Consider the following 25,032-nt stretch of genomic DNA (forward strand, 5'->3'; position numbering starts at 1 on the left):
GCTGTATAGGAGGCAGAGTAGCCTGACTGACAGGGCACTGGCCTGGGACTTGGGCTCTATTCCTGACTCTGCGACTAGCTTGCTAGATGACTTGGGCAAGTCACTTCACCTCTCAGTTTCCCCATCGATGAGAATACTGACCTTCTTTGTAAAGTGCTTTGAGATCTACCGATGCAAAATGATACACACTAGGGTTACCATATTTTAATTTAAAAAAAAGGAGGACACTCCACGGGGCCCCGGCCCCGCCCACGCCCCCACTCCACCCCTTCCCCGCCCCCAGCCCATCCCCAACTCCGCCCCTTCCCCTGAACGCTCCGCCCCTGCTCCTCCCCCTCCCCTGCTTCCCGCGAATCAAATGTTCACAGGAAGCCTGAAACAGGGAGACAGCAGGTAAGCTGGGGCTGGGGTGCGGCCCAGTCCGGCCCCCCCGGCCGAGCGGCACCCTCTGGCGGCCGGCCGGCCCAGGCCAAGAGGCTCTGGCCCCGGCGTCTCCCGCCCGGTTTGGCTCAGGCCCTGGGGCACCGGCCCCCGGCCGAGCACCGCCGGCCCCGGCCCCCCAGCCGAGCACCGCCGGCCCCGGCCCCAGCCCCCCGGGCCCCCGGCCGAGCACCGCCGGCCCCTCCCTCCCTATTTTCCCGGACATGTCCAGCTTTTGGGGATTTCCTCCCGGATGGGGATTTGAGGCCCAAAAAGCCGGACATGTCCAGGAAAATACGGACGTATGGTAACCCTAATACACACAAGCTACAGGTTATTATGTTAGTGGTAAGGATTTCAGAGCAGGGAAGAGGGCATAGGTTCTTGCATTGTCCAGATCCCCGGCCCAAAGATCTTGTCCCACTCAAGTGATCCACCTTCTGGCTCCTAATCTGTTTCTCCTGATGACAGAGGGAGAAGAGGAACTCTCTGTTTTTTCACAGGGTGGGGCTGTGTTGCGACCACTATGCTAGAAATTACATTTGATATATTTTTAGTGTTTTTCGATGCCACGTTCCTCTTTTAATTTCACTGTCATGATTCCTAGTATCCAAACCATTCTGGAATCTGTAGCAGTCTCCATATTTATATATATTTTTTGCCTCTTTCAGGACAAATGTAGAGTCCCGAATCTGTTTCAGGAATTGAAACGCCATGATGTTATGCCACACTGTCACATTAGATTGTTCAACATCTTCATTAATGATCTGGATGATGGGATGGATTGCACCCTCAGCAAGTTCGTGGATGACACTAAGCTGGGGGGAGAAGTAGATACGCTGGAGGGTAGGGATAGGGTCCAGAGTGGCCTAGACAAATTGGTGGATTGGGCCAAAAGAAATCTGATGAGGTTCAACAAGGACAAATGCAGAGTCCTGCACTTAGGATGGAAGAATCCCATACACCGCTACAGGCTGGGGATCGATTGGCTAAGCGGCAGTTCTGCAGAAAAGGACGTGGGGATTACAGTGGACGAGAAGCTGGATATGAGCCAACAGTGTGCCCCTGTTGTCAAGAAGGCTAACAGCTAATTGGGCTGCATTAGTAGAATCATTGCCAGCAGATCGAGGGAAGTGATATTCCCCTCTATTTAGCACTGGTGAGGCCACATCTGGAGTACTGCGTCCAGTTTTGCCCCCCGCCCCCCACTACAGAAAGGATGTGGACATATTGGAGAGAGTCCAGCGGAGGGCAATGAAAACGATTAGGGGGCTGGGGCACATGACTTATGAGGAAAGGCAGAGGAACTGGGCTTATTTAGTCTGCAGAAGAGAAGAGTGAGGGGGGATTTGATAGCAGCCTTCAACTACCTGAAGGGGGGTTCCAAAGAGGATGGAGCAAGGCTGTTCTCAGTCTTGTCAGATGACAGAACAAGGAGCATTGTTCTCAAGTTGCAGTGGGGGAGGTCTAGGTTGGATATTATGAAAAAACTATTTCACTAGTAGGGTGGTGAAGCACTGGAATGGGTTACCTAGGGAGGTGGTTGAATCTCCATCCTTAGAGGTTTCTAAGGCCCGGCTTGACAAAGCCCTGGCTGGGATGATTTAGCTGGGGTTGTTCCTGCTTTGAGCAGGAGGTTGGACTAGATGACCTCCTGAGGTCCCTTACAACCCTAATATTCTATGATTCTATGGTGCTGTACCTTTTCAGGCAATGCAATGTCTCAACACAGCGATACAAATGTTGCCAGGCTGTACTGAATGTAAGTTCTGGAGAATAAATTTCAGCCCTGCACTGAAGATCGACTAGACAGGACTTAATAGGTGTCCTCCATCTCTCCTTTCTATGCTTCTAGGATTTCAAATGTCCTCCTCATTGGCAGGCCTGCATGCAAGTGGTTCAAAGAGTGCCCCCTTGTGGACACACAAATATACCCAGGCGCCAACAATCCAACTCGCAATATCATGTATGGGCTGAACTCTGCCCAGACATACAGCTTAGTGCAATGCCTTTGTAGATCAAGGACCAAGGCAGATTTTGTCCTCCGTCTACACAGAGTATGTTCTACAAGTCCCTTTCTCGGCCCAATCTGCACAGGATCTAAGTCGGTTGCAGCCCTAGATGGAGAACCTGTCTCTTTAGCTCAAGCTGTAGCATTTCATACTTCTAGCTCTGAAGGTCCCTGGTTCAATCCCTGGTGTGCTAGCTCAGAGGGTGGTTGTCAGATATGTACATTGCATTCAATGTGTGAACTCACCTCCGACCAGGGCCCTGTGCTCCACGTCGCACACTGTCGCATGTTGCAGGGCTGCGTGCTGCGGGGCTGCTCCGCAAAGGCCATGCACTTGGCATCATCCACCACCCCAGGGGAGCCTTGTCCATTGTTTGACATGCAGTAAACTGAGCGAGTTTGGGTACCTCCCCCGCAGGTGGCTGAGCAGGCTCCCCACTCCCCGGTTTTCCAGCTGTAGGTAACAGAAAGCCGTCACAGAACCAATGAACAAAGAGGGCTAGCAAGGAAGTCTCTGTACTTAGGGCTTGCTGTATCACAGTTGGTGCCCAAAGGGCCAAGGTTAACCCTGAAATCCCCAGTTCAACCAGTTAGGGAAAAATCTCTTTTTGTGTTGTGACATCAGCAACAGAAAGAAAGGAAGCCACAAAGGGCTATCACAGCGTGACAGGACGTCACAGGGTCATAGTTTTGTCTTCCACTCAAGAAAATTGGCGAAGGTGGCAATTTGACAGAGTGCATAATACCTGCATGTCCAGGAGGCATCCATGAAAGTAACAGATGCCTACACAAGCTGACCATATATTAAGTGAGTTTCACCATAACAGTCTGTGTGGAACTGATCACCATTACATTACCAGAGGCAGAAACTCAAATGTAGCTGGAGTAAAGTTACAGGTGAGTTTAAACATGAACAATTGCTGCATAGCATAGGTGGGCAATGGGGCAGCGCTGTGGAACCAATCTGTGAGTGCAACCCACTTGGCTTTCTGACTGTGTGGGGACCTCTCAGGTCTGGTCTACTGTTAAAATTTAGACTGACCTAGTTATGTCACTCAGGGGTGTGAACAATTCATACTGAGTGGCATAGTTAAGCTGACCTAACCCCCAGTGTACATGAGGTTAGGTCGCTGGAAGAATTCTTCCTTTGACCTAGCTACCACCCCTCGGGGAGGTGGATTACCTACCTCAATGGAAAAACCACGTCCATCGATGTAGGAAGTGTCTACAGCTGTGCCCCTGTAGTGCCCATAGCGTAGCCATGCCCTTAGAGCACCACTTTTATTTATTTATAAAAGGAAGAGGGACAAAAGGCATCTCTCCATCACACTAGGGCCCTATCCATGAAAACATCACATACAGGACTGTACAATAGAAGACTAGCAATGCAATCAGCCCGACCACTTAAACTCCAGCCACAAGCTACAGCATAGAGACAAACCAAAACCCCATTCTGTCTCAAAGCCAATTCTTAAAGTGTGGGTGGTGACCCCTTGCTGGCGGTCAGTGGACAGCTTCCTTGTCACATGGTGCTGGCTTAGGTCCTTATATCCAACTGCTGACTTGCATTAAAAAAGGCTAAATATTCATTAGACAAACACTTTGTCATGTAAACAGTTGCAGTAGTTGCCACCAAGTTGGGAGGGGAGGGCTCCCCAAGATAATCCCACTGTTAGGATGAGGTCCACATTATGAAAGTTTGAAAACCCTTGCCCTAGCCCTTTCCACCCATGCTCCAACCCTATGCCTGGGAACACAGATGAGCCTTGCAGCATGCCTTGAAGGACAACAGGGGGTTATTTTGGACATAGGCACTAACTTCCTGATTTCCCAGGGGGTGGTCGACCCCAGCTCCATCCCAGGTCCTGCCCCCCCTCCACTCCTTCCCCCAAGGCCCCACCCCTGCCCGCCTCTTCCTGCCCCCATTCCATCCCCTCCCCAAAGGGCGCCCCATAGACAACTGGTGCCTCCCCATACTGGGAGGCATGATCTAAAGGGGAGGTCACGTGTCCCCCTGGACAACCACCCCTCTGTGCCCAGCCCTGGGCCACTGTGCTCTCCCTGCCACGTTACCTGCAGGAAGGGGGCGCTCTGTCCTCCCGCTGTGCCTGGCACCCCCAGCATGTCCTGCTGCTCTCCCCGGCAGGAGTGAGTCTGGGCAGGGAGCAGAAGGGAGCCACTTCTAAAGTCACCCCCTCCCGCCAGCTGCCTGAGAGAGCCTGGCTGGGGAGGCGGCTTCTGTTCCCTGCCCAGGCTCAGCCGCCAGGGACCGCAGCTGAGTGAGTTGGAAACATGCCGGGGGGGGGGGGGGGCTCCAGCTCGCTCGTCCCCGATCCCTGGCACTCAAGCCCAGGCAGCCACTTCCCCAGCCAGGCTCTTTCAGGCAGCAACCAGCCCACCATGCTGCAGAGCAGTGTCCCAGCAGCCGGAAGGGTTTGGGCCCTTCCACTCCCCAGCATCTGGGGAAATCTCCCCTGACGTCACCCAGCCCCGCCTTCACCCCACCTCTTCCCACCCCATTCCACCTTCTCCCCTGCCTCTGCCTGCCCCCCGCTCCTCCTCCTGCACACCGCCAAACAGTTGATCGCAGCAGGAGGAAGGTGCTGGGGGGATGGGGAGGAGCTGATTGGCGAGGCCCGCCGGGGGCCTCCCCGGGGGAGGAGGGGCTTGCCGATGGGTGCTCAGCACCCACTATTTTTTTTTCCATGGGTGCTCCAGCCCCAGAGCACCCACAGAGTTGGTGCCTATAATTTTGGACCACAGTGGTGTGTGGAGCCCAAAGTCAGAGGTAGGGGGTGCTCATGGAGAACTTCCTGCTGTCAGCTACCTTCCAGTTAATCAAGTGAGCTCCAGCTAAAATAGCTCCACTGATTAGTCAAGAGGGCAGATATAATTTTTGCCATCTCCTTCTACTTGTTCCCCCAGCCTGTTATCATCACCTTCATCTTAACCAGACTGAGTCCTCAGCCCATCCTCCTCATTAACTCCACTAAGGGTCCCATATATTTACTGAGCAAGAGAAGCGACACAATAGAATCCTGTACAAGAATGCCTTCAAGGTCAATGAGCAATTTCCCAATATAACTCTGGGTCCTCTCAGCCAGGAAGGAACACAGCCACTCAATTCCTACCTATGACTGTAGGTAGGGTTACCAGATGTCCTGATTTTATAGGGACAGTCCTGATTTTTGGGTGTCTCTTATATAGGCTCCTATTATCCCCCCACCCCCGTCCCGATTTTTTACACGTGCTGTCTGGTCACCCTAACTGTAGACCAGTCATAAACAACTCACAGTCAACTGCAATTAAGGCAGTTGATAGATCTAATAGTATTAGTGTGGACACCTGATCATTCATTATCCATCAAGTTGTGTTTCTGTACCGTACACAAGTCTGCAACCAAACTGACAAGGGCCAAGGAGATCTGGGGCACCTAGATACTATGAGAGCATCTTGTTGCAACCTTTTCAGTTATCTTACCCAAAAGAGGGAAGATTAAAATGGTTAAATAATTGCTCATATTGTTAATGTCAAGCAATGGTTTCTTTTGCAAAGGGCATATGCAAGTGTCCTTCAAAGCAGATGGCAACTTGTGATCTTCAAAGGAGGCAATGACAATTTCCACCAACAATGGACCTACTTCTTCCCAAATGACCTTTAGCAAACAGGAGGGACATGGAGCTAAGTCACAGACTGTGGTTAAAAATTCACCCAACACCTCCAGTACCTCAATGAGTGCCACAGGATGAAATCTGAGCAAAGAAGACGTGGTGTTTGTTCCCCACAAGATATAATTTTGTGCTGCCACGAATGCAAATAACTCAGTCTAAATCTGCAAAATAACTAGAAATTCCCTCACAACAAGAATCAGCAGCCAGGCACAGACTGCCCAGATTAATCAGGCTGCTAACCACACAAAACAAATTCACTGATCAAGATGTTGCAGATGCTATAGTGGAGTTAAAAAACCAATTCTTCATTTTCCCATAAAGCCACAGCATAATATGCTTAATAGGCAGCAGGTTTAAAATAAACAAAAGAAACGCACATACAATGCACAGTCAACCTGTGGAACTCCTTGCCAGAGGATGTTGTGAAGGCCAAGACTATAACAGGGTTCAAAAAAGAACTAGATAAGTTCATGGAGGATAGGTCCATCAAGGGCTATTAGCCAGGATGGGCAGGGAGGGTGTCCCTAGCCTTTGTTTGCCAGAAGCTGGGAATGGGCGACAGGGGATGGATCACTTGATGATTACCTGTTCTGTTCATTCCCTCTGGGGCACCTGGCATTGGCCACTGTCGGAAGACAGGATACTGGGCTAGATGGACTTTTGGTCTGACCCAGCATGGCCGCTCTTGTGTTAAAAGGTCTTTATGATAGTTGGCCAAATTCACCCAGAGGCTTTTGCAACTGGTACTCAAGGCATCTTCTGCCTCACTTCTTTCATCACAGGCCATCTGTAAACCGAGGTGACCTGTGAGATTGAGGCTATGAAAGAAGATGCCTAAGGATAACCCTATTGACAGTAGAGGGCAACATGGTGGTAAGTCCCACTCAGCCATTAGTAGAGTGGTCTGCTGGGAGGACAATTTTTCTCTTTTTTGCTTCCGGTGCCAATGTGGAGAGCCATATCATCACAGTAAACACTGCATCCAGGCACTTTTGTGCCTGCACTGGAGCACATGCTGTTGTGAGAAGAGCTTCGGAGGAAACTTGAGGTTGCAACAAAGGAAGTTTGGCATTCTGACTAGTTATTAAATAATCTGATTCATTGCAGTCCTACCCCATTTCTGTTTCTTTCTATGAGTTTATCATCTTGACAAATTGAGGAAAATCTTCAAAAGCAGCCGCCTTGCCCAAGGGAAATGGCAATGCTTATTTCAGGGTCAGAAACAGAAAGATACAAAGAACTGTCCCCTCCAACAGTCACATCAGAAGAGCAAATCATCAGTAGGGCTCACCAGTGTCTGAGCAAAGCTTCCCCTTTTCTAGTACCCAGGACCCTCCACCATCATTTGTGGGGGGTGAGAATCAAAAGCAAAGCACCATCCTAGACCGTCACCAAGGATGAAAACACCCAGTGGAGTTCACCAAGCAACTAGATTTTCTAGGTGGGAAGTGGGCAGAGAATAGCTGAAGCTCTGCTTTCTATAATCTCTATCTCCTTCTTGTTACCTCTTCATTTGAGAGCTCCAGGCTCCGCTGTGGCTCCACACTCCCGGCAGATAGATGTAAGATATCCTTTATACACAGAACAAAGGTTTTAAAGGACTTTAAGCAATATTTAGAATTCTAGAGCTACAGCTTATTGTGTAGGCAGAAATGTTCCCAGGTCTCCAGGTGCCCTCAAAACACAGGGGCTCCAACAGGCCTCACACTAATTCCACTGGATACGCAGAGAGGTGACACCAGGGTGTCCCAGGGTGATAAAATGGTACATGCTGTGAATACCCAAGTTGGAGTCATGTGGCAGCCAACTGTAAGTGCAATGGAAGGGGGAGCTTGACAGCCCAATAGGAGGAAGGATTGCAGGGCTCAGCCCTCTCAGAAAGGGCCAGGACCTGGGGAATGCAACAGGTTAACTCCCCTCGCTCTTATATTTGCAGCTCTAAGTGAAGGGAAGAATGAACACTAAGTGAATCCTTCTCCTTCCCCCACTTTGGCTAGGATAATATCTCCAGCAACTCTACCTAGGCAAAGTGAGAGCCCCTGGTTTTGGACACAGACTCAGGCCACGTAGATCCATTCCTTATGGGCACAGAAATCCATTCCCACATCTTGGATAAAACATTTCAAAAGTGCCTAAGGCTACATCTATACTACAGCTGGATTGAGGCTCTGAGGCCTTGGCTACACTTGCAGCTGTACAGCACTGTGAGTTAAACCTGTCTTCGTACAGCTGAGTAGGGAAAGCGCTGCAGTCTGTCCACACTGACAGCTACCAGCGCACTGTCGTGGCCACATTTGCAGCGGCATTGGGAGCGGTGCATTATGGGCAGCTATCCCAGCATTCAAGTGGCTGCAACGTGCTTTTCAAAAGGGGGGTGGGGTGGAGTGTGACAGGGAGCATGGGGGGAGAGAGAGTGGGTTTTTGGAGTGCGGACAAGCACCCTGCCTTGCAAGTTCCGACCCCCCTCCCTCCTCCACCGCTCTCTCACTCACTGAAAGCAAACAGAGCGGTTTGTTTTTTTCCTCACAGACCAGATAAGCAGCCACTCGCTGAAAGGGACCCTACTCTCCCCCCCGCGCCGCCTCTCTCTTCAAGCAAACATTAGCTGTGGGCGTTCCAAAGGTACCCCTCCTGCCTGCCTCTACACATTCACAGCAAACACTAGCTGTGTTTGTTTTTTTGATAAGCAGTTCCGGGCCGGAGTTCACAACAAAACAAAGAGAGGCATCACAACAAAACAAGGAGAGGAAGCTTCACTTAAAAGGATTATGGGGAGTTTCCGGAGGTCAATCACTGCGTAATAAGGTTACTCCCCGTTTACACTGGAGCACCAGCGTCTCAGCCACTCTGCAGCAGCTGTTATTCCTCTCGGGAGGTGGAGTACATGCAGCGCTGCAGCCATGGAGATACAGCGCTGCAAATGCCTTGCCAGTGTGGACGGGGAGTGAGTTTCAGCGCTGGGGGCGGCTTTATTGCGCTGTAACTCGCAAGTGTAGCCAAGGCCTGAGATCGATCCACCCACCAAATCAACAGCAGATCGCTCTCCAGTTGACCCCTGTACTCTACCCCCAATGAGAAGAGTAAGGTAAGTTGACAGGAGAGTTTCTCCCATCGACCCCCCACGGTATAGACCTAAGTTATTCATATAGTTGGAGTTGTGTAGCGTAGGTCGACTTACTGCAGTAGTGTAGACATAGCCTAAGTAACTTAGCAGCCTATATCCCACTTTCTAAAGTGACTAAGGCACTAAGTCCCATTGACCACTGTTCTGCCAGTCACAGCTCAGGTATCACCTACCCCTGGGTGCTCTAGAGACATCTGTTTCCACTGACATGTGAAGTGTATGTTTCTTTCATCAGCTCCAGACTGGGGCGGCAGTGGAGGAAGCTGAAGGCAATCAGCATTCTTTTTCCTGGGTCTCAAGATACTTCACAAAGGGGTTGAAGAATCCAGAGAGGTGGAAAGAGAAAGTCTCACCGTTTTGTCTGGGGACAGGCTTGAAGACCACATGTCCGGTTATTGGCTGGCTTTGGTTTGTCCCTGCACATATAGTCTGGATAAGCTTCATTGTCTATGGTGCAGAACACCAGGCGTGATTGGTAACCTAAAGGAGAAGAGGAAAAGAATATTCTGGTCAAAGTGGCCCATCCATAAAAGGGATTTAAATGCAATGGTTTGGGGAATGGCACATTTCTGAGGTAGTCTGGAGCCCTCACAGCATCTGCAGGCTGCCGAGAGAACTGGGTCAGGTGCAACTCCAGGATTCTCTATACAACCTGTTCTCCCATAAATTGTCCAGTGGTTAGGGCAGTAGCCTAGGACTTGAGAGACCTGGGTTCAATTCCCTGATGCTCTATGGACTCTCTGTGTCTCAGCTTCCCAACTGTAAAATGTGGATCTTAGTATTACCCTACTCCAGGGTGGTGTTGGAAGGATAAACACACGAACGATTGTGAGGTGCTCAAATACTCTGGTGAAAGAGGCTATAGAAGTACCTAGCCTAGATAGTGGCTGGGCCCACTGGAAGGGTAAGAGAGATCTGGAAGGAATTTTCCTTTAGCTCAGGTAGCTGTGCCCTGTGTTTTGGAAGTTGAAGAACCAGGATTCTAATCCTGGCTCCTGAGGGGTGTGCCCTGCCAGACATAGAATCATAGATTATTAGGGTTGGAAGGGACCTCAGGAGATCATCTAGTCCAACCCCCTGCTCAAAGCAGGATCAATCCCCAACTAAATCCCCAAATGGCCCCCTCAAGGATTGAACTCACAACCCTGGGTTTAGCAGGCCAACGCTCAAACCACTGAGCTATCCCTCCCCCCATAATTTATCTAGTAATTGTGTCCGTTGTCTGCAACACATGGACTTGTTACAATAGCAGAGCTGTGGGTCAGCCCAATGAGGCTGGGTCTAAGCCAGGATGAAAGTGGATCAGCTCCTGGGGAAAGGGGCAACTCTGCATCCCTATTCCAGGATTATAACAGCAGGGGAGGTGATGTCACCTTCTACAGAGGCATCCTTGAACTCATATTATGGGCAAGAGAGGTAAGTCACTGCAGCAAAGAAGGTGAGAAAGGGCAGGCAGGAGCTCAGCATACTGTGAAACTGGTTTTCACTGAGAATCCATGAGTGTGTTGACGTGTACATGGCGTGACCACAGGGAGCTCTGGCAGCCTCTCTGCTGGATGGATGCTCCATATGGAGGCACTAGAGGTGGCAGGTTAAGTCACGTGGGGGTGGAGCAGCAAGGAGATGGGCTTGGTGAGGACGTGTTTTGGGTGGCTCGAGGGGACAGAACTATGTGTAAAGGGCTGAAGCTAAACCAAAGAAAACTTAGGTTGCCTGTCAGGAAGAAATCCTTGACAGAGAGATCTATTGGTCTGGAAAACTGTCCCCAAGGGAAGCAGTGGGAGCACCATCACTCAGGACATAGAAAACTAGACTGGACAAAGCATTGAAGAACAGAATGTAGGGAACAATCCTGCAGTGACCCCCAGCCTGGCCTCCAATTCACAGACCCTTCATAGCCTACTGCAGCTGCCAATGCTCCTTAATCTCTCTGTGGGACAGCCCTGCGGATGGGGCCGCTGACAGCTTTTCAGATGGCAGTATGTAGCGTCCTCCTTTTCGGATACTGGCTGTGCATTGGGTACTGTCTGCCGCTGGTGAGGGTGCCCCCAACCCTCTTACCTCCGCCGCACTCAGAGCTGCAATCACTCCAAGAGCCATAGCTCCAGCTGTAGCCCGAGCTGTACCCTTGCACGGGCAGGTAGTATTCATACTGCACCCCCTGGTTTGGCTCCTGGCTGATGAGCTGCAAAGGAAAGAGAATGAAGTAAGAGCCAGAAAACAAAACAGTATTTTCTCTCTCTCCTGGCTGCTCTTCCCGTCCTTAGCTTAGGATCCATGCAAGGTAAACTCCCCCTTCTGCTCCCTGCACCCCTCTGTTCATTGGCCATTTATTTTGTGTGCTTTGTTTCCTCCCTAATACATCTTAGACTCTAAGACTTGGAGCACTCTTTCCAGTGAAGAGAGAGCATGCATATTCCTCAGAGCTGGTTGATTGTGCTGATCCTCTAATAGGCAGCAGGTGGTATCCTGGGCTGGCCTTACGCACAAGCATAATGAATAGCTACTTGGGTGCCCCCATCCTATACCAGATCTTTAATTCATGAGCTTCCCCTATTATCTTCTTTAGCTTCTTGACCAGAAAGAAGAGACAGCTAGTCACTACCAGGTCTCCTCCTACTGCCTCTCTGGTAACAGGACCAGAGCAGACAGTGGTGTGAATATGGCTTGATAGTTCCCCTTCTTACAGGGGAAGGCCTCACAGATCATAAGGCTGGCCCTGGTGATATCCCTGCTCACTGGGCTCAGTACAGGTGTATCACCTCCCCTGTCATCTACTGACATTATCCTGTAGAAACCAAGCACATCATCTCTGCAAAATGTGATGTGCAGCCCAAGACCTACAACCAGAGCACAATGATATTAAGAGAGGATAAACACAGCTGCTTACCTCAATGACTAAGGGCTCAGTGGTGGGACCCCTGGAGTGAAGCAGCTCAGGGGCCAGGTCCCCTTCAGAGCCTCGATCGTAGTGCACAACTGTGCTAGCGATATGCAGGTCTCGGCTGAAGTCAATCGTCCAGTGCCCATTCAGATAGTATTCCCCCTGCACATTCTTGATGGCTGGACAAAGCCACAGGGCACAAGAGAGGAGGTGGGGGATGAATGGGTTGGAAGATCCACTATTCACATGACACGCTGACACCACTTCAACCAGATGCCATATAACATGGCTTTACGCTCTGCTCTGGATCTCACAGGACATCAGCAACTCACGAAGCCCTCAGTTCAGCCACTTGAAACCCAGCTTCCTCACACAAGCACCACAACCTTCCTAAAAGCCGAGAGTAACTCCTGGGCTAACGTACCAGTGTCCATTAGACAGTGGCAATGGGTGCATCAAACATGGTAACTCACGGGAAATGAATGCCCTCTTGTGTTCAGTACCTTCTGCATTGGAGATAAACATGTGTGTTTCCCTTCGGTGTTTGTTTTCAACAAATGCCAAGTCAAATCAAGTCCCTGTAGGAAATCATTATCCTGTGACAACATTCTAGCCCCACTGATGCTCCCTGCTCCCTTGCTCAGGCTCTCTGCTTTTCTGCACGGTGAGCCTTTTTCACTGCAGGGTCCAACTCTTTGCCACAGATTCCATTGCAGCCCTTGCCGTATTCTCCATTCCTCACCTGATTATTGCATGTTCTGTTTGGTAGGCAAAGGTGTTTGTGTTGCAATGTGGCAGAGAACATTTTGACACCGTAATGAAAACCCTGCCGTGTTTGTACTGTACAAGAGCATGTCAGGAGTCCATCCATAGAGCATGGGGAAGATAGGGCCTAATGCACAGGGAACTGGCCAGCCCAGAAGACGCCTGTGTGCTGGGAGCCCATCCCTAAAGCAGGGGTGGCAGAAGTTTGGATTTGACTTTACCAAGCTTTGTGGCAAACAGACAAACCCCGACCCAAACTTTGCCATGTTTGTCAGACTCTTAGAAGTCCCAGGCAGAAGATTTAAATAGGGCTTGGTCTTTTTATCCTCACGTATGTAGAATCACAGTAGTGGTGCTAGGCCAAGTCCGAGTCCCAGGTCTGAGCACCCCTAGTTCTCTAATGGTGTTCAATATCCGAACCTGGATATAGAATTGAACTTTGTGCCCAGCTCCTCCCTTTGCAGGGGGCAGGCCCAAGCTTCTGCCCCACATGCCCCTGAACTCTGGTGTGTTGGAAAGTCAGAATAGAATTTTGTGGCTTGAGTCCATTTCTATGGTGTCGTAATACATTCATTACAATGTCTGTCTTACCCAGGAAGTTCCTGCTGGGCATAACTTCCTTAATGCGAAGGCTTGTGGCTCCCATGGGAATGATGAAGATTTGATTGTAACCTGAAGAAAATGAAGGAAGTTGGTCAAGGTACTGACAGACAGTGATGGAGGATGTGAGAGGCTCGCCCATGTGCGTGGGAGCTGTCCCCAGCTGCACTAGTGGCTGCATGGATGAGTTATGAGATAACTGGAAAGAACTCAATCCAGCTGTTGCAGCTTCATTGATTTTAGGATGGCTGCACCCAGATTTGTTTCACCCATGGAGTAGTTTCACTTCATGGCTAAAATACATCTGAGAGCAGCGTTATCAGAGCATCGCACCCTGAAAACAATACAGTTAGGGGCCTGTTTGGGCTTCCATTACAAACCCTAATTTTCAGCGTTTCCTATCTCGGACATTTCAAAATGCATCAGATTGAAACTCTGCACAAAGATTCATCCCAGTGCAATCATTAGGCTGAAGTAGTTCAGAGCCAGCCAAATGTGGGAGAGCCAGGTTCCAAGTCCTGGTCCCCATCTCCCACTCCTTTGGGGGGTTCTGCAGACCTTGGGTAACCAGCTCCATTGCAAAGAGCACTTCCAGCAGGCATGCTCTGAGGGACAGTTCAATGGAGCCTCTCTCGTCTAGAAGAGTTGTGGCATCTACAAGAGACTAAGAGAGGGGGAAGTGGGAGAACCTTAGGGCTGCAGTGGGAAATAGGAGGGGACCCCCACATAGTGGTGGTCATTATGTTTTCTAGCTCTAGCCTGCTGTATGGGTGGGTTGGATGAGTGCACTGGTCTAATGGCTCCAGTAAACAGAGAGAGCAGATAACTCCACCAGCTCCATGCAACGGGTCAAAATGAGGCCAGGCTTACTCTGTCCTTCTCCCGTTCATCCTTCCAGAAAATCCAGACTACTGTACCTTTGGGGAGGCTGAGCACATCAAAAGTGCCCTTCACGTCGTAACAGGCCCTGCCATCCCCTCCACACTGCAGGCACTTATCTTCCTTCTTGGCAGAATTGAGCATGTTGTCACAGCCAACAGCCTGTCAGAAAACAATGGCATTAATGTGCTTAAACCAACACCAAAGCATGGGGTGGGATGAAGAAAGAAAAGGCCAGGGCCTAGACTGATCACTAGGTGGGGGATAAACTAGATAGCTCCAGGTGCAGTAGAAAGGGTGGGTGATTGGGCTGGTGGTTAACTCTCCCCAAGAGTCCACAGAAATATATGTACATGCTCCCCACTCTTCCTTCAGTTCCCTAGAAACCAAATGCATTTGCTGTGTTGTTGGATAACAAGGGCATCGTTTGGGAAGGGCTGGATAGGACAAAGGGAAATGCCAAGAAGACTGACATACACCCACTCTCTCTCATAGAAAAGGGATGAGGTGGTAGGATGACTTACTTGGCAGACTCCCTCGACACAAACATCCCGTTTGCCTGGCTCACAGGGCGTCCCATCAGCCACTGCTTCCTTGTGCCTGTAGTAGAAGTTCTCTCCCTTGGGAATACAGTTTAACTCGCATTTATTGGGAGCTGGAAGGGAAGAAAATAGCAGGTGTCACGTGACATGGTTAATCCCTTACAAACACACCAGGAGCCTGAACCTGAAATGTGGGATTAGGCCCTGAGGAGTGGATTGCTATTAACATTAATGACTGGTTCCTGCAGAATACGTTCCCATGTAGTATGAGGCTTTTCAGAGAGAACAAATGTTAACACAGAAGAACACCAGTAACATATCAACAAAGAATGAAATTCTTCAGGTAAACTTTAAAAAACCCAATAATTCAGAGCTGGCTGGGTGAATATGGAAGACAGCAGAGTCCAGTGGTTAGAGCAGAGAGCTAGGACTTCTGATTTCTATTCCTGCCTCTAAACTTGGTTCTCTGAGTGTCCTTGAGCAAACCACATGCAGCAAGATTTTTGGCAGCGTTCACTAACGTGAAGAGCTTTATTTTTGGGGGGTCCAATCTGAGATACCTTTTGCCTGATTATCAAAGGTGTTGAACAGCTGCTGGAGCTATAGATTTCTGTGCCTCAAAGGCAGTCCTTGCCAGAGATCTTGTGCAATTGTTCTGGAAGATGATCCATTCCAACAGACACCTATAGCTGTTCCAGAAGAGGACCCCTCCGGACAGATACCTATGCATTTAGGACTCTTTCCAGACAGAGACCCCCTACTTTCAGGCAAAGTCAAATACCCCCAAATCAAACAAGTTTAAAACCTTGTATCCATTACCTCCATAATAAGGCAGCCACTTGTATCTCTTTCCTTGGAATTCTGTCCCATCAAACTCAGCACACTGCTCTGCTCGGAAGTCTCTGGAGCCCTCAGGGCAGCTCTGTGGGGGAAGAGAGAACCCAATCGCACAGCGTTCTCACAGGGAGGAGGGAGGTAAAGGAAAGGATCTCACTGGGGTGTGTTCCTCACAGCTTCCCCACAGACTGTCAATGACCAAGTCACTCCTGAATGCAGCTCTGACACATGACAGCACATTACACTGTCTCCAGGTCAGGCCAGCTTCATTCTCATCTTAAAGCAGGTGATTAGGGAACTGCTTCTTCCCAGACAGAAGGTCTTTGGATGGCTACCAAGTTATAACCATGAACATCAACAGTATGAGTGCTCCCTGATTTCTTTCCATGGCGTTGTCCATAATAAACCAGACCCATCTCATAGTCAAAGGATTCAGACCCAGATCCCTAAACCTTTTCTCATATTGTCTTCCTGCTCTCTCTGCTCCCCATAGTCTCTCAAATGCAACCTTGATGCTCCGTATGTGTTGGGAACCTCTGAATAGGCTCTGGATAATAGAAGGAATTCTCAGTGTAGTGAGCAGACACTGGGGTTTTCAGAAAACTGAGGGTGAGATAATTGTAACTATACTAATATCTACATGCTGCAATCACCAAACAGAGTTGGTATGTGCCCAGAATCTATTGCACAAGGGCACAACTTCTAGCCTGGGGCCTAATCACCTGTGAGCGTCCCCAAGCAAACAGTGTTCACCAGCAATACTGGCTCTGGTGCTCCTGGGGAGGAGAAGAATCCCATTGGCACTGAGAGGACTCAGCACATGGCTTCTGAAGAAAATTAAGCTCTTCCGGGAGAGGAAGCAGCAGGAAGGAGAGAATGTACTGAGCACTGTACCTGAATATTGCACAAGCGATAGTTTCGAGTTGGTCCAATACAGTTAGACCCACCATCTGTCCTGAAAGACAGAGAAACAACATGAAGTAGTTCTGAAGAGATTGTAAATATCATCCCCATTGCTATTTATTAATAATCTCCCAGGTAACACAGTGAATTTATCAGCACTTTGCACACAGCATGCAGCACAAAGACACATTCCCTGTCCCAAAGAGCTAACAACCTAAGATATCCTATTTCTTTCCTACAATACTGAACCTGGCATCTTTCAGCACATTCTCTTGCTGTAATCTTGTTATAGATACAGGTAGTATATACACTATGTATTGCCACAGGGTGGTTTTTAAATTTTCTGGGGGCAACGTTTTTTCCCCACCAATTAGTGGAGGCAGTTTCTTTTATTCTTTGTCAGGCTTTTTATTAACACAAAGCTTGATGTCTCTAACAGCACCTGTGTGATACAGCATGTCTACCTGGGGGTGAGCAGGAAGAGTGGGTGGGGTGGCAATGGATATGAAGTCAGTGTGCACGCACACTTCAGACTACCCTGCCATTTACATTCCTGCTGTTATGGGACTCATTAGCTGGAAGAACAGAATGGCCAAAGGGAAGGGAGGTAACCATCTTCCCTGATTTTATATCTGACTCTTCAAAATGAGAGGGATACAGCTCAATGCCTAACAAGTTCATATCCAGGGAGAAATTGGATTTGAAAAAGCCATCTGTTGTACCCAGAGGCGGATTAGGGATTTGTGGGGCCCTGGGCCAGAGCAAGTGGGGGCCTCTCTCCACCCTGCAGTTATCCAACTCCACCCCCCAGACCTCCTGCTGGGGAAATGGGGTCGGGGTGCAGGGGCTTGCCCTGCCCTGGCCCCCCACGCCTGGCACTCCTGCCGGGGAGTGGGGTCCGGGCATGGGGTCATCCCCAGCTCCCCAGCAGGAGCTCCAGGTGGGCAGAGCAGGGCAAGTCCCCACATCCAGACCCCACTTCCTGGCGGGAGCGGGGCAAGCCCCTGTGCCCACCTGGCAGGCAGGTGAAGTGGGTCGGGACGTGGGGGTGCCCATTTTTCCAGGGGGTCCCCAAATTGGCCGGGGACTCTGGACACAGCCCATTGGCTCAGTGGCTAATTTGCCATGGGTTGTACCCCTCCTGCTTCTCTCTTGGTCCATCATCTCAGCACTTGTGACACAGGAAGGCGGGTCTCCAGGAATGCTGAGTCATCACAGAGCGAGACAGGCCAGATCATGAAGCAAAGGGAAGAGGCATGCTTGGAGATTTTGTTTTTTTGAAATATTGCAGAACAATCAGAACTCTTATAAAAAGCCTATTTTAAAAGGAGATTGAGCCGCCAAAGGGAGCAGAAGGGAGGCTGCCTACTTCAGCTTGTGTTCTTTTTGGCTATGTCTACAGAAGGATTTTTAGACCTATCATTATCAATGGGGGCAGCTATACCTGCTCATGGAGGTTCAGTCATTGTTACCATCTACCCCTGCTCAGAGGTTAGATGACACAATGTTAACAGTGCCTGAACAATGGCCACCTTATGGCTTCTGCTGGTAGAGCAGCACCTGTTGGGAATCATGGGTCTGAAATAGAGGCCAGAAAATAGAAATCCCCTCCTATGAAAAATGTCATATTGGGGGGGGGGGGGGGGGATTGTCCCGATATCAAAAATGCAAAATTCTTCACAGGAAGGGATTTCCAGAACAATTCCATTTGGGGAGAACTGAAGGATTTAATCTAAGAGAATCTGACTGAGGCTGCCAGAGGCCAAGTGCCCCTGTTCTCTGACTTCCTGGCTCTTAGCCTCACCACCTCCTCTCTCTGGCAGCCAGGCAGCAGGGAGAAGAGAACCAGGGCGGCTCAGCTTCCCCACCAGAGACACAGCCAGGTAGGGCAGGTGGCAGGAAGGCTGAGCACTGGGAAACAGGAACGCCTGGGCACTCAGTTGCCAACAGCCTGCCTGGAAGGCTCTTGTCAATTTTACTTTCTCCCTGAAGCAGAACATGAAATTGACAAGAGCCTCTCTGGCAGAGAGGTTGTTTCAATTTTCCTGATGGACAATCCGAATTTTTCTGGGAATCCCTTCCTGGGGAGGGGGTGGGGGGGAAGTGTTTTTGACTTTTTGTCCCAATTTGGGATGAAATGTTTTTCGAAAATGTAAATTTTTTTTTGCAGGAAGGGATTTCCCTTTTCTGGCCAGATCAGTTTCACACCCATGATTCCCATTAAGTGCTGCCTCACCAAAGGAAGCTGTCACGTGGACATATCTTAGGCACTGTTAACATTGTGTCATCAAAAATCATTCCAATGGAAAATTTCCCACCAGCTCTGGTCTGAAAAATCTTAGCACAGACACGGCTTTCAGCCCGCAGGAGAATGATAGGCCCGGGGTGTGCACATTTCCCCCACAGGGCACCATAATCCTGGCCAGAAAGACACCCTTTTGCCATATCAAACTTGTGCCCCAAACACAACTTTTCTTGTCCAATTAACCTCAAACTTTCCAATGACGCCATTCTCCTCTAGCATGGGCATGTCAGACTGAAGAGAGCCCAGCCTGTTCAGAAAGTTAGAGGAAAATCCCCATCAGGTTTATAACGAAAACTATGTGAAAAGCTTCCTATATAATAGAGTTTTTACTGTGACTCCATTATATATTAGAGATGGCCCCAAACTGTAACCTCAGATAAGAACCCCCCTCAATCCACCTTGAATGTGGATCAGTTTGGATTTGTTCCCCTGGATCTGAACCCACCACCATAATTTTAGCTGTGGCTAGGGCTGAAAACTGGAAAAGGCCTATTTTCTGGATCCAGTGGGAACAGCTGGTTTCTCAAGATTTAAGATATTTGGGCTGAAATTTTGACAGAAAAGCTGATGCAATTTTGGCATCACCAAAATCAAATTTTAGCCTTGTTCAGCTTTGAAGCCACACTCCAAACCCTAATAAAAGAAACCTAAGGTCAGCTCCTAGGCTGGTGTAAATTGGTGAAGCTCTATTGAGGCTAATGGAGCAATGAGGATTTACACTTGCTGAGGATCTGGCCCCATTCTGGATCCAAACTCTGCCTCCCAGTTTCATCTTATTTATATACACTATATTCCACTTCATCTAGATGAACTCTTTTGGGGGAGAGCTGCTTATTAGAGATGCCTTCCAGAAAACAGATTTAGCCTTGTTTCCATGCAGGGAATAAGAGAGGTCAAACTTTCTTCGGTAGGTGATTGACAGCTCATTTCACCAAGAGACATTAGAAAGCTACCCTGAGCTACCTGGTGATGCCTCTTATGGGAGGAGAAAGAGCGTGGTAATATAAAAAGAAGAAAGCCCTCACCTTTGCGAGTAGCAACGCCGCTGCCGAAAGCTGATGCCCCCACCACAGCTCCGACTGCACTCGCTCCATTCTCCCCAGCCCCCCCAGAAATCAATCTGCCGCTTTGCCTTGCGGGCCTGTGAAAACCAAACATTCAAGTGAACATGGTGAGACAGAACAAAAGCAGCAAAATTGAACCAACTACTGTGACGTTGCAGTCTATATGATTTTATAAAAATTTGATAATGAGTGAATATAATGTAACTGGAATATGCTTCATGCAAAAGGTCTCTTGTAAGGTATCATTACAAAGCTTATTATCTACTGAGTGTGATCATCCTATTTGTATAAATGTACCACTCTTGTATCTGAAACTAGAAATATGAAATATAACTCTGCGGGCCTATTGTAATTATGCAAAGTGTGGGCCATTAATGGTGGTTTGGAATCTTGAGGACAATTGTCTGCAGATGGGTGTGTTTTACCTGTAAGTCTTCCTGTATATGTGTGTGCTGGCAAGTGGGCAATGAAGTCTTGCAGTGACATGTGATCATGTCACCTGAACTGGAATCCATCTTTAACCTAGGGTGATCAGATAGTAAGTATGAAAAATTGGGAAGGGGGTTGGGGGTAATAGGCACCTATATAAGACAAAGCCCCAAATATTGGGACTGTCCCTATAAAATCGGGACATCTGGTCACCCTACTTTAACCTGGTGTCTTTCCATTGAGAAGGAGGGGGTGGAAACCTAGAGAGGGACAAAGGATTCCCGCCTTATGCAAAAGATATATAAAGGGGAGGAAAAGAACAAAGAGGAGAGAGGCGCCAAACAAGAGCTGTACCAGGGGAAAGAATTGTGCCCAGGCCTGGAAGGGGTCCAGTCTGAGGAAAAAACTTACTGAAGCATCTCTAAGGGTGAGATTATTTGGTTTGATTAGACATAGATTTGCGCATTTTATTTTATTTTGCTTGGTGACTTACTTTGTTCTGTCTGTTACTACTTGGAACCACTTAAATCCTACTTTCTGTATTTAATAAAATCACATTTTACTTATTAATAAACTCAGAGTATGTATTAATACCTGGGGGAGCAAACAGCTGTGCATATCTCTCTATCAGTGTTATAGAGGGCGAATAATTTATGAGTTATAAGCTTTATACAGGGTAAAACGGATTTATTTGGGTTTAGACCCCATTGGAAGTTGGGCATCTAAGTGTTAAAGTCAGGAACACTTCTGTTAGCTGCTTTCAGGTAAACCTGCAGCTTTGGGGCAAGTAATTCAGACCCTGGGTCTGTGTTGGAGCAGACGGGAGTGTCTGGCTCAGCAAGACAAGGTGCTGGGGTCCCGAGCTGGCAGGGAAGGCAGGGGCAGAAGTAGTCTTGGCACATCAGGTGGCAGCTCCCAGGGGGTTTCTGTGATCCAACCCGTCACAACTACATCATGCTGTACCAAGCAAAGGTGTTACCATTCCCTCTCCCTAGCTAATGGGTAAGGAGATAGAGGGAAAAGGACAAGAGCCAGGAACAAAAAGCCTTAAGTACTAGAAAAAGCATCTAATGCCCCACCCACCCAAGGGATCGCAAGCCCGAACATCTAAACTGCAATTTTATGGCCCTGCAGACCAAGTCCTGTGAACTTGAGCCAGCTGATCTGGGCCCACCATGGCTGTGCCACAAGTCTTTTATTGCAGGCCAACTCTATTCACCTTCAATCCATTCGGCTGCCTCCGAGAAAGGATCCCAGCTCCTTGGAATGTTTACGTCTTTCCCAACACTCTAGACCAGCGGTTCTCAAACTGTGGGTCGGGACCCCAAAGTGGGTTGTGACCCTGTTTTAATGGGGTCACCAGGGCTGGTGTTAGACTTGCTGGGGCCTGGGGCTGAAGCCAAAAGTCTGAGCCCCACGGCCCAGAGTTGGAGCCAAAACCTGAGGGTTTCAGCCCTGGGTGGAGGGGCTCAGGTTACAGCTCCCACCCACCCAGGGCAGAAGCCCTCAAGCTTGGTCTTCGCCCCCCCAACCCGGGGGGGGGGACTCAGGCTCCCACTTTGGCCCCCCCTGCCTGGGGTGGAGGGGTTTGGTCTTCAGTCCCCATTCCCAGGGTCGTATAGTAATTTTTGTTGTCAGAAGGGGGTCGCAGTGCAATGAAATTTGAGAAACCCTTCTCTAGACACAAAGCACTACTTCCCAGATTAGGCAAAAAAGATATGTTGACATAGGCATCACCATCCCAGACCAGATCAATAGTGCCATGTACTCCTTTATCCTGTCTCCAGGCCCGATTCTTAAGAGAAAGGCATAAAACACCTACAATGCAGCTGTCTGCAATATGATTCCAGGGAGGGACATTTTTTCCTGACTGTCCCTGGTGATCACCACATGCTCTGGGCATCAGCATTGATAGCCCTAATCATGTTTGTATTCTAGATGATATAACTGAGGTATGGGTGTCAAGGGAACCCATAGATACACTTTAGACTAGGATAAGATATTGGTACTAAGCGCAATGCTATCAGTAAGAGAACATTGCCCCAGAAGGGTATAAAATATTGTAGCTGGGGGAAACCTGGCTCATCGCAGTCAGCATGATCTGTACAGAGAAGGATGTGGAACTCGGGGAGGGGGGAGATATTCTGAGAAGTAATAATGATTGCAGGTATGCAAGGAGATTACTTACTATGAGATTATTTGGAAGAAAGAAGGGGGGGAAACAGTGCACAACAGGGAGAGATAGGAGTCCTGGAGCAATAATACATTCTGGATTTAGAATCAAAATTGAAAATAAGGTTTGTAACTAGGGTTGTGTGTCTGTGTCCATAGGGCTCTGTTTGCAAAGCCTGCGGTTGAGAGGGGCTAAGTGTGCTGCTTGGGCAGTAAGCCAATGTTGCTACCGACTGGACGATGGAGCTGAGACAGATATAAAAGGTTGCAACAGGAGTCAGTAGCTGTCTTTACACCCACTCCATTTCCTTTGCCCTTTAATGTTATAATTCTATCCAAAAAGCAATCGAGTTTATCTGGCAGGATTTATGAATCCAGGATGCCTACTGCTAATGGTTACATCACTCTCAAGGGCCCAGAGCCTGGACTGCATCCAAGCTATATTGGGTACAGCTCAGGAAGGGAGGGGTGCAAAGGTGACGGTGTCTTTGGGAATATATCCAGAGCTTCCCTAAACATTCTTTGGTACTTTAAATACGAACACATGTAATAGTCAAATCTTAGACTATTTACAACCTTGCAGAAAACAGCAGCAAAAGGCTATTAACCTCCTGTGTGGGGACTGCCACTGCAACACCTGTGCAATGAAGGCATGTGTGTTCTTGATAAAGCTGGCATTCCCCTGCACCCAGACATCATCTTCCAGTTGCACTCCGGGAATGGTCTCCTGCTGAAGAACAAGCTGTTGCAGGCTGGCATCACAGCATGATGACATCACTCATTGTGATCTTATGTTGTAACAGAATAGTTGCTGGGTTGGGTCGGATCAGGCTGATCCTAAAATGGTTGTTTCAGATCTCCAGTATGACTGTTGGCCCAGCCATAGCTTGGCCTGGCCCTTGTAAACTATCAAATTAGTTCTTCCCCAGAAAACAGTGTGTAAATTCCCCCCTGTCTTCTGGAGACGGTTTTTTTATTTTCTATCTGTATTTCCTTGCTTGTATACGAGTCCTTGGTGCAACACCTGCAGCTGTCTCCCTTCCTCTCTCCCTCCTGTACAGAATGTGTCTCCCTTTGCTGATACAACTGTCACAGGAATCATCCCGCTATATTGCGGTAACTGCTACCAAATCGCACTAATTGTCTTGCTGCAACATCCCCTTGAGTTCTTCCTACCTAGTCCTTGTGATGCCCTAGCATTTGTAAGGATGCACTGGAAGGAATCGTTCCTTCTCCTTGCACTTTGCTGTCCTGTTTGCGTCATACAAGCTATGTACAACCCTCTCCAACCTCTTCCACTACAAGTCTACAATCCAAATCCCTTGAGATGAATCCTTTGGTGCTGACCATCTCTCTCATCCTAGCTACAGCATGCCTGACTCAGTGAAACTGCTCTCTCTGCATTACAGGCACTTCCATGCACTTTTCCCCTTCTAGTAAATATCTCCCTGGCCAGAGCACCCATTGCTGGTGCATAGGGCCCAAAGCTGAACTCTTATTCATCAGTCTGTCTCACTCATTCATGCATTTCCCCTCGGTCAGAAATAACCTGCTGGATGTCGGTCTCTCCTTCCCACCTCGCCATTTTAGGAATGGTCCCATCTGTGGAGTTTTGGGCCTCTCAATCTTTTAAATTGATCCTCCAGCCCCCTACTCCTGTCCTCTGTATTGGGTATCAGTCTGTATACGCCTTCTCTCTCCTCCTACATCCTCTGCCCCTATACACAGATGAATGAAACATGCTACAGATCTGTTGCTCTGTGGTGTTTCTCCTCTCTACCAGCTGGCTGATTCAGAAGCAGCACTCTGGAAACAAAGGATCTTTCAGTCAGCAGAAAGAGGAAGAAAACATCTAGATCAAATCCTGACACAGGGCAGCTGAGAATCAGATAACTGGGAGGGGGTAGAAAGGCAGCAGCTGCCCTCAAGCCCTCCCTCAGCACATGGCCCGGTGTGATAAATATTCAGGCATTTCTGCTATATAAGTATTGTCGTTCTTTCTTCTCTGTACCCAAAGTGACATCCCCAGGGGTGCTTTACAGTGAGGTTTATGGGCCTGCAGAGCCCAGGAGCAACCATCAACTCAACACTACTTCGTTTAGCCACAGCGCAAAAGGGATATCTCAGCAAAAGAGCCCTTGCTGAGCAGTAGAGTGACAGGGGGGTTTCCCATTCTGGGCTCACTGCTCCCATATATTCAAAACAATGCACTGGGCTTGTTATGTGTGCATGTGTACAGACTTGCATAAATATATAGATATTTTATAGGTCTGTGTATTTATGACAGATACAAAATCTATTATTATAGGATCCTTATAACGAGCTGTTTCTAGATGCCATTATCCAGTTTTTGTCCCAACAGCCTTCCTTTGCTCTGCTCAGCCTCTGGTATGCTTTCATCTATTGTCAGCCACGATGACTAAACC

General features: G+C 48.8%; 1 protein-coding gene across 1 annotated transcript in view; it reads right to left on the reverse strand.

Annotated features, from left to right (window-relative positions):
- The window catches only part of PAPLN (papilin, proteoglycan like sulfated glycoprotein), a 53,782-nt gene that overhangs the window by 20,116 nt on the left and 8,634 nt on the right, over positions 1-25,032 (reverse strand). The window contains exons 4-15 of the mRNA XM_065403306.1: positions 19,967-20,082; positions 16,628-16,688; positions 15,716-15,818; positions 14,879-15,009; positions 14,393-14,516; positions 13,467-13,547; positions 12,117-12,289; positions 11,288-11,411; positions 9,580-9,706; positions 7,608-7,673; positions 6,484-6,537; positions 2,678-2,885 (exon numbers count right to left, since the gene is read on the reverse strand). Coding sequence (XP_065259378.1) covers positions 2,678-2,885; positions 6,484-6,537; positions 7,608-7,673; positions 9,580-9,706; positions 11,288-11,411; positions 12,117-12,289; positions 13,467-13,547; positions 14,393-14,516; positions 14,879-15,009; positions 15,716-15,818; positions 16,628-16,688; positions 19,967-20,082 — 1,368 coding nt within the window. The remainder of the gene's footprint in view (positions 1-2,677; positions 2,886-6,483; positions 6,538-7,607; positions 7,674-9,579; positions 9,707-11,287; positions 11,412-12,116; positions 12,290-13,466; positions 13,548-14,392; positions 14,517-14,878; positions 15,010-15,715; positions 15,819-16,627; positions 16,689-19,966; positions 20,083-25,032) is intronic.

This window comes from Emys orbicularis, chromosome 4, assembly GCF_028017835.1.
Source record: "Emys orbicularis isolate rEmyOrb1 chromosome 4, rEmyOrb1.hap1, whole genome shotgun sequence".
NCBI classification, from domain to species: domain Eukaryota; kingdom Metazoa; phylum Chordata; order Testudines; family Emydidae; genus Emys; species Emys orbicularis.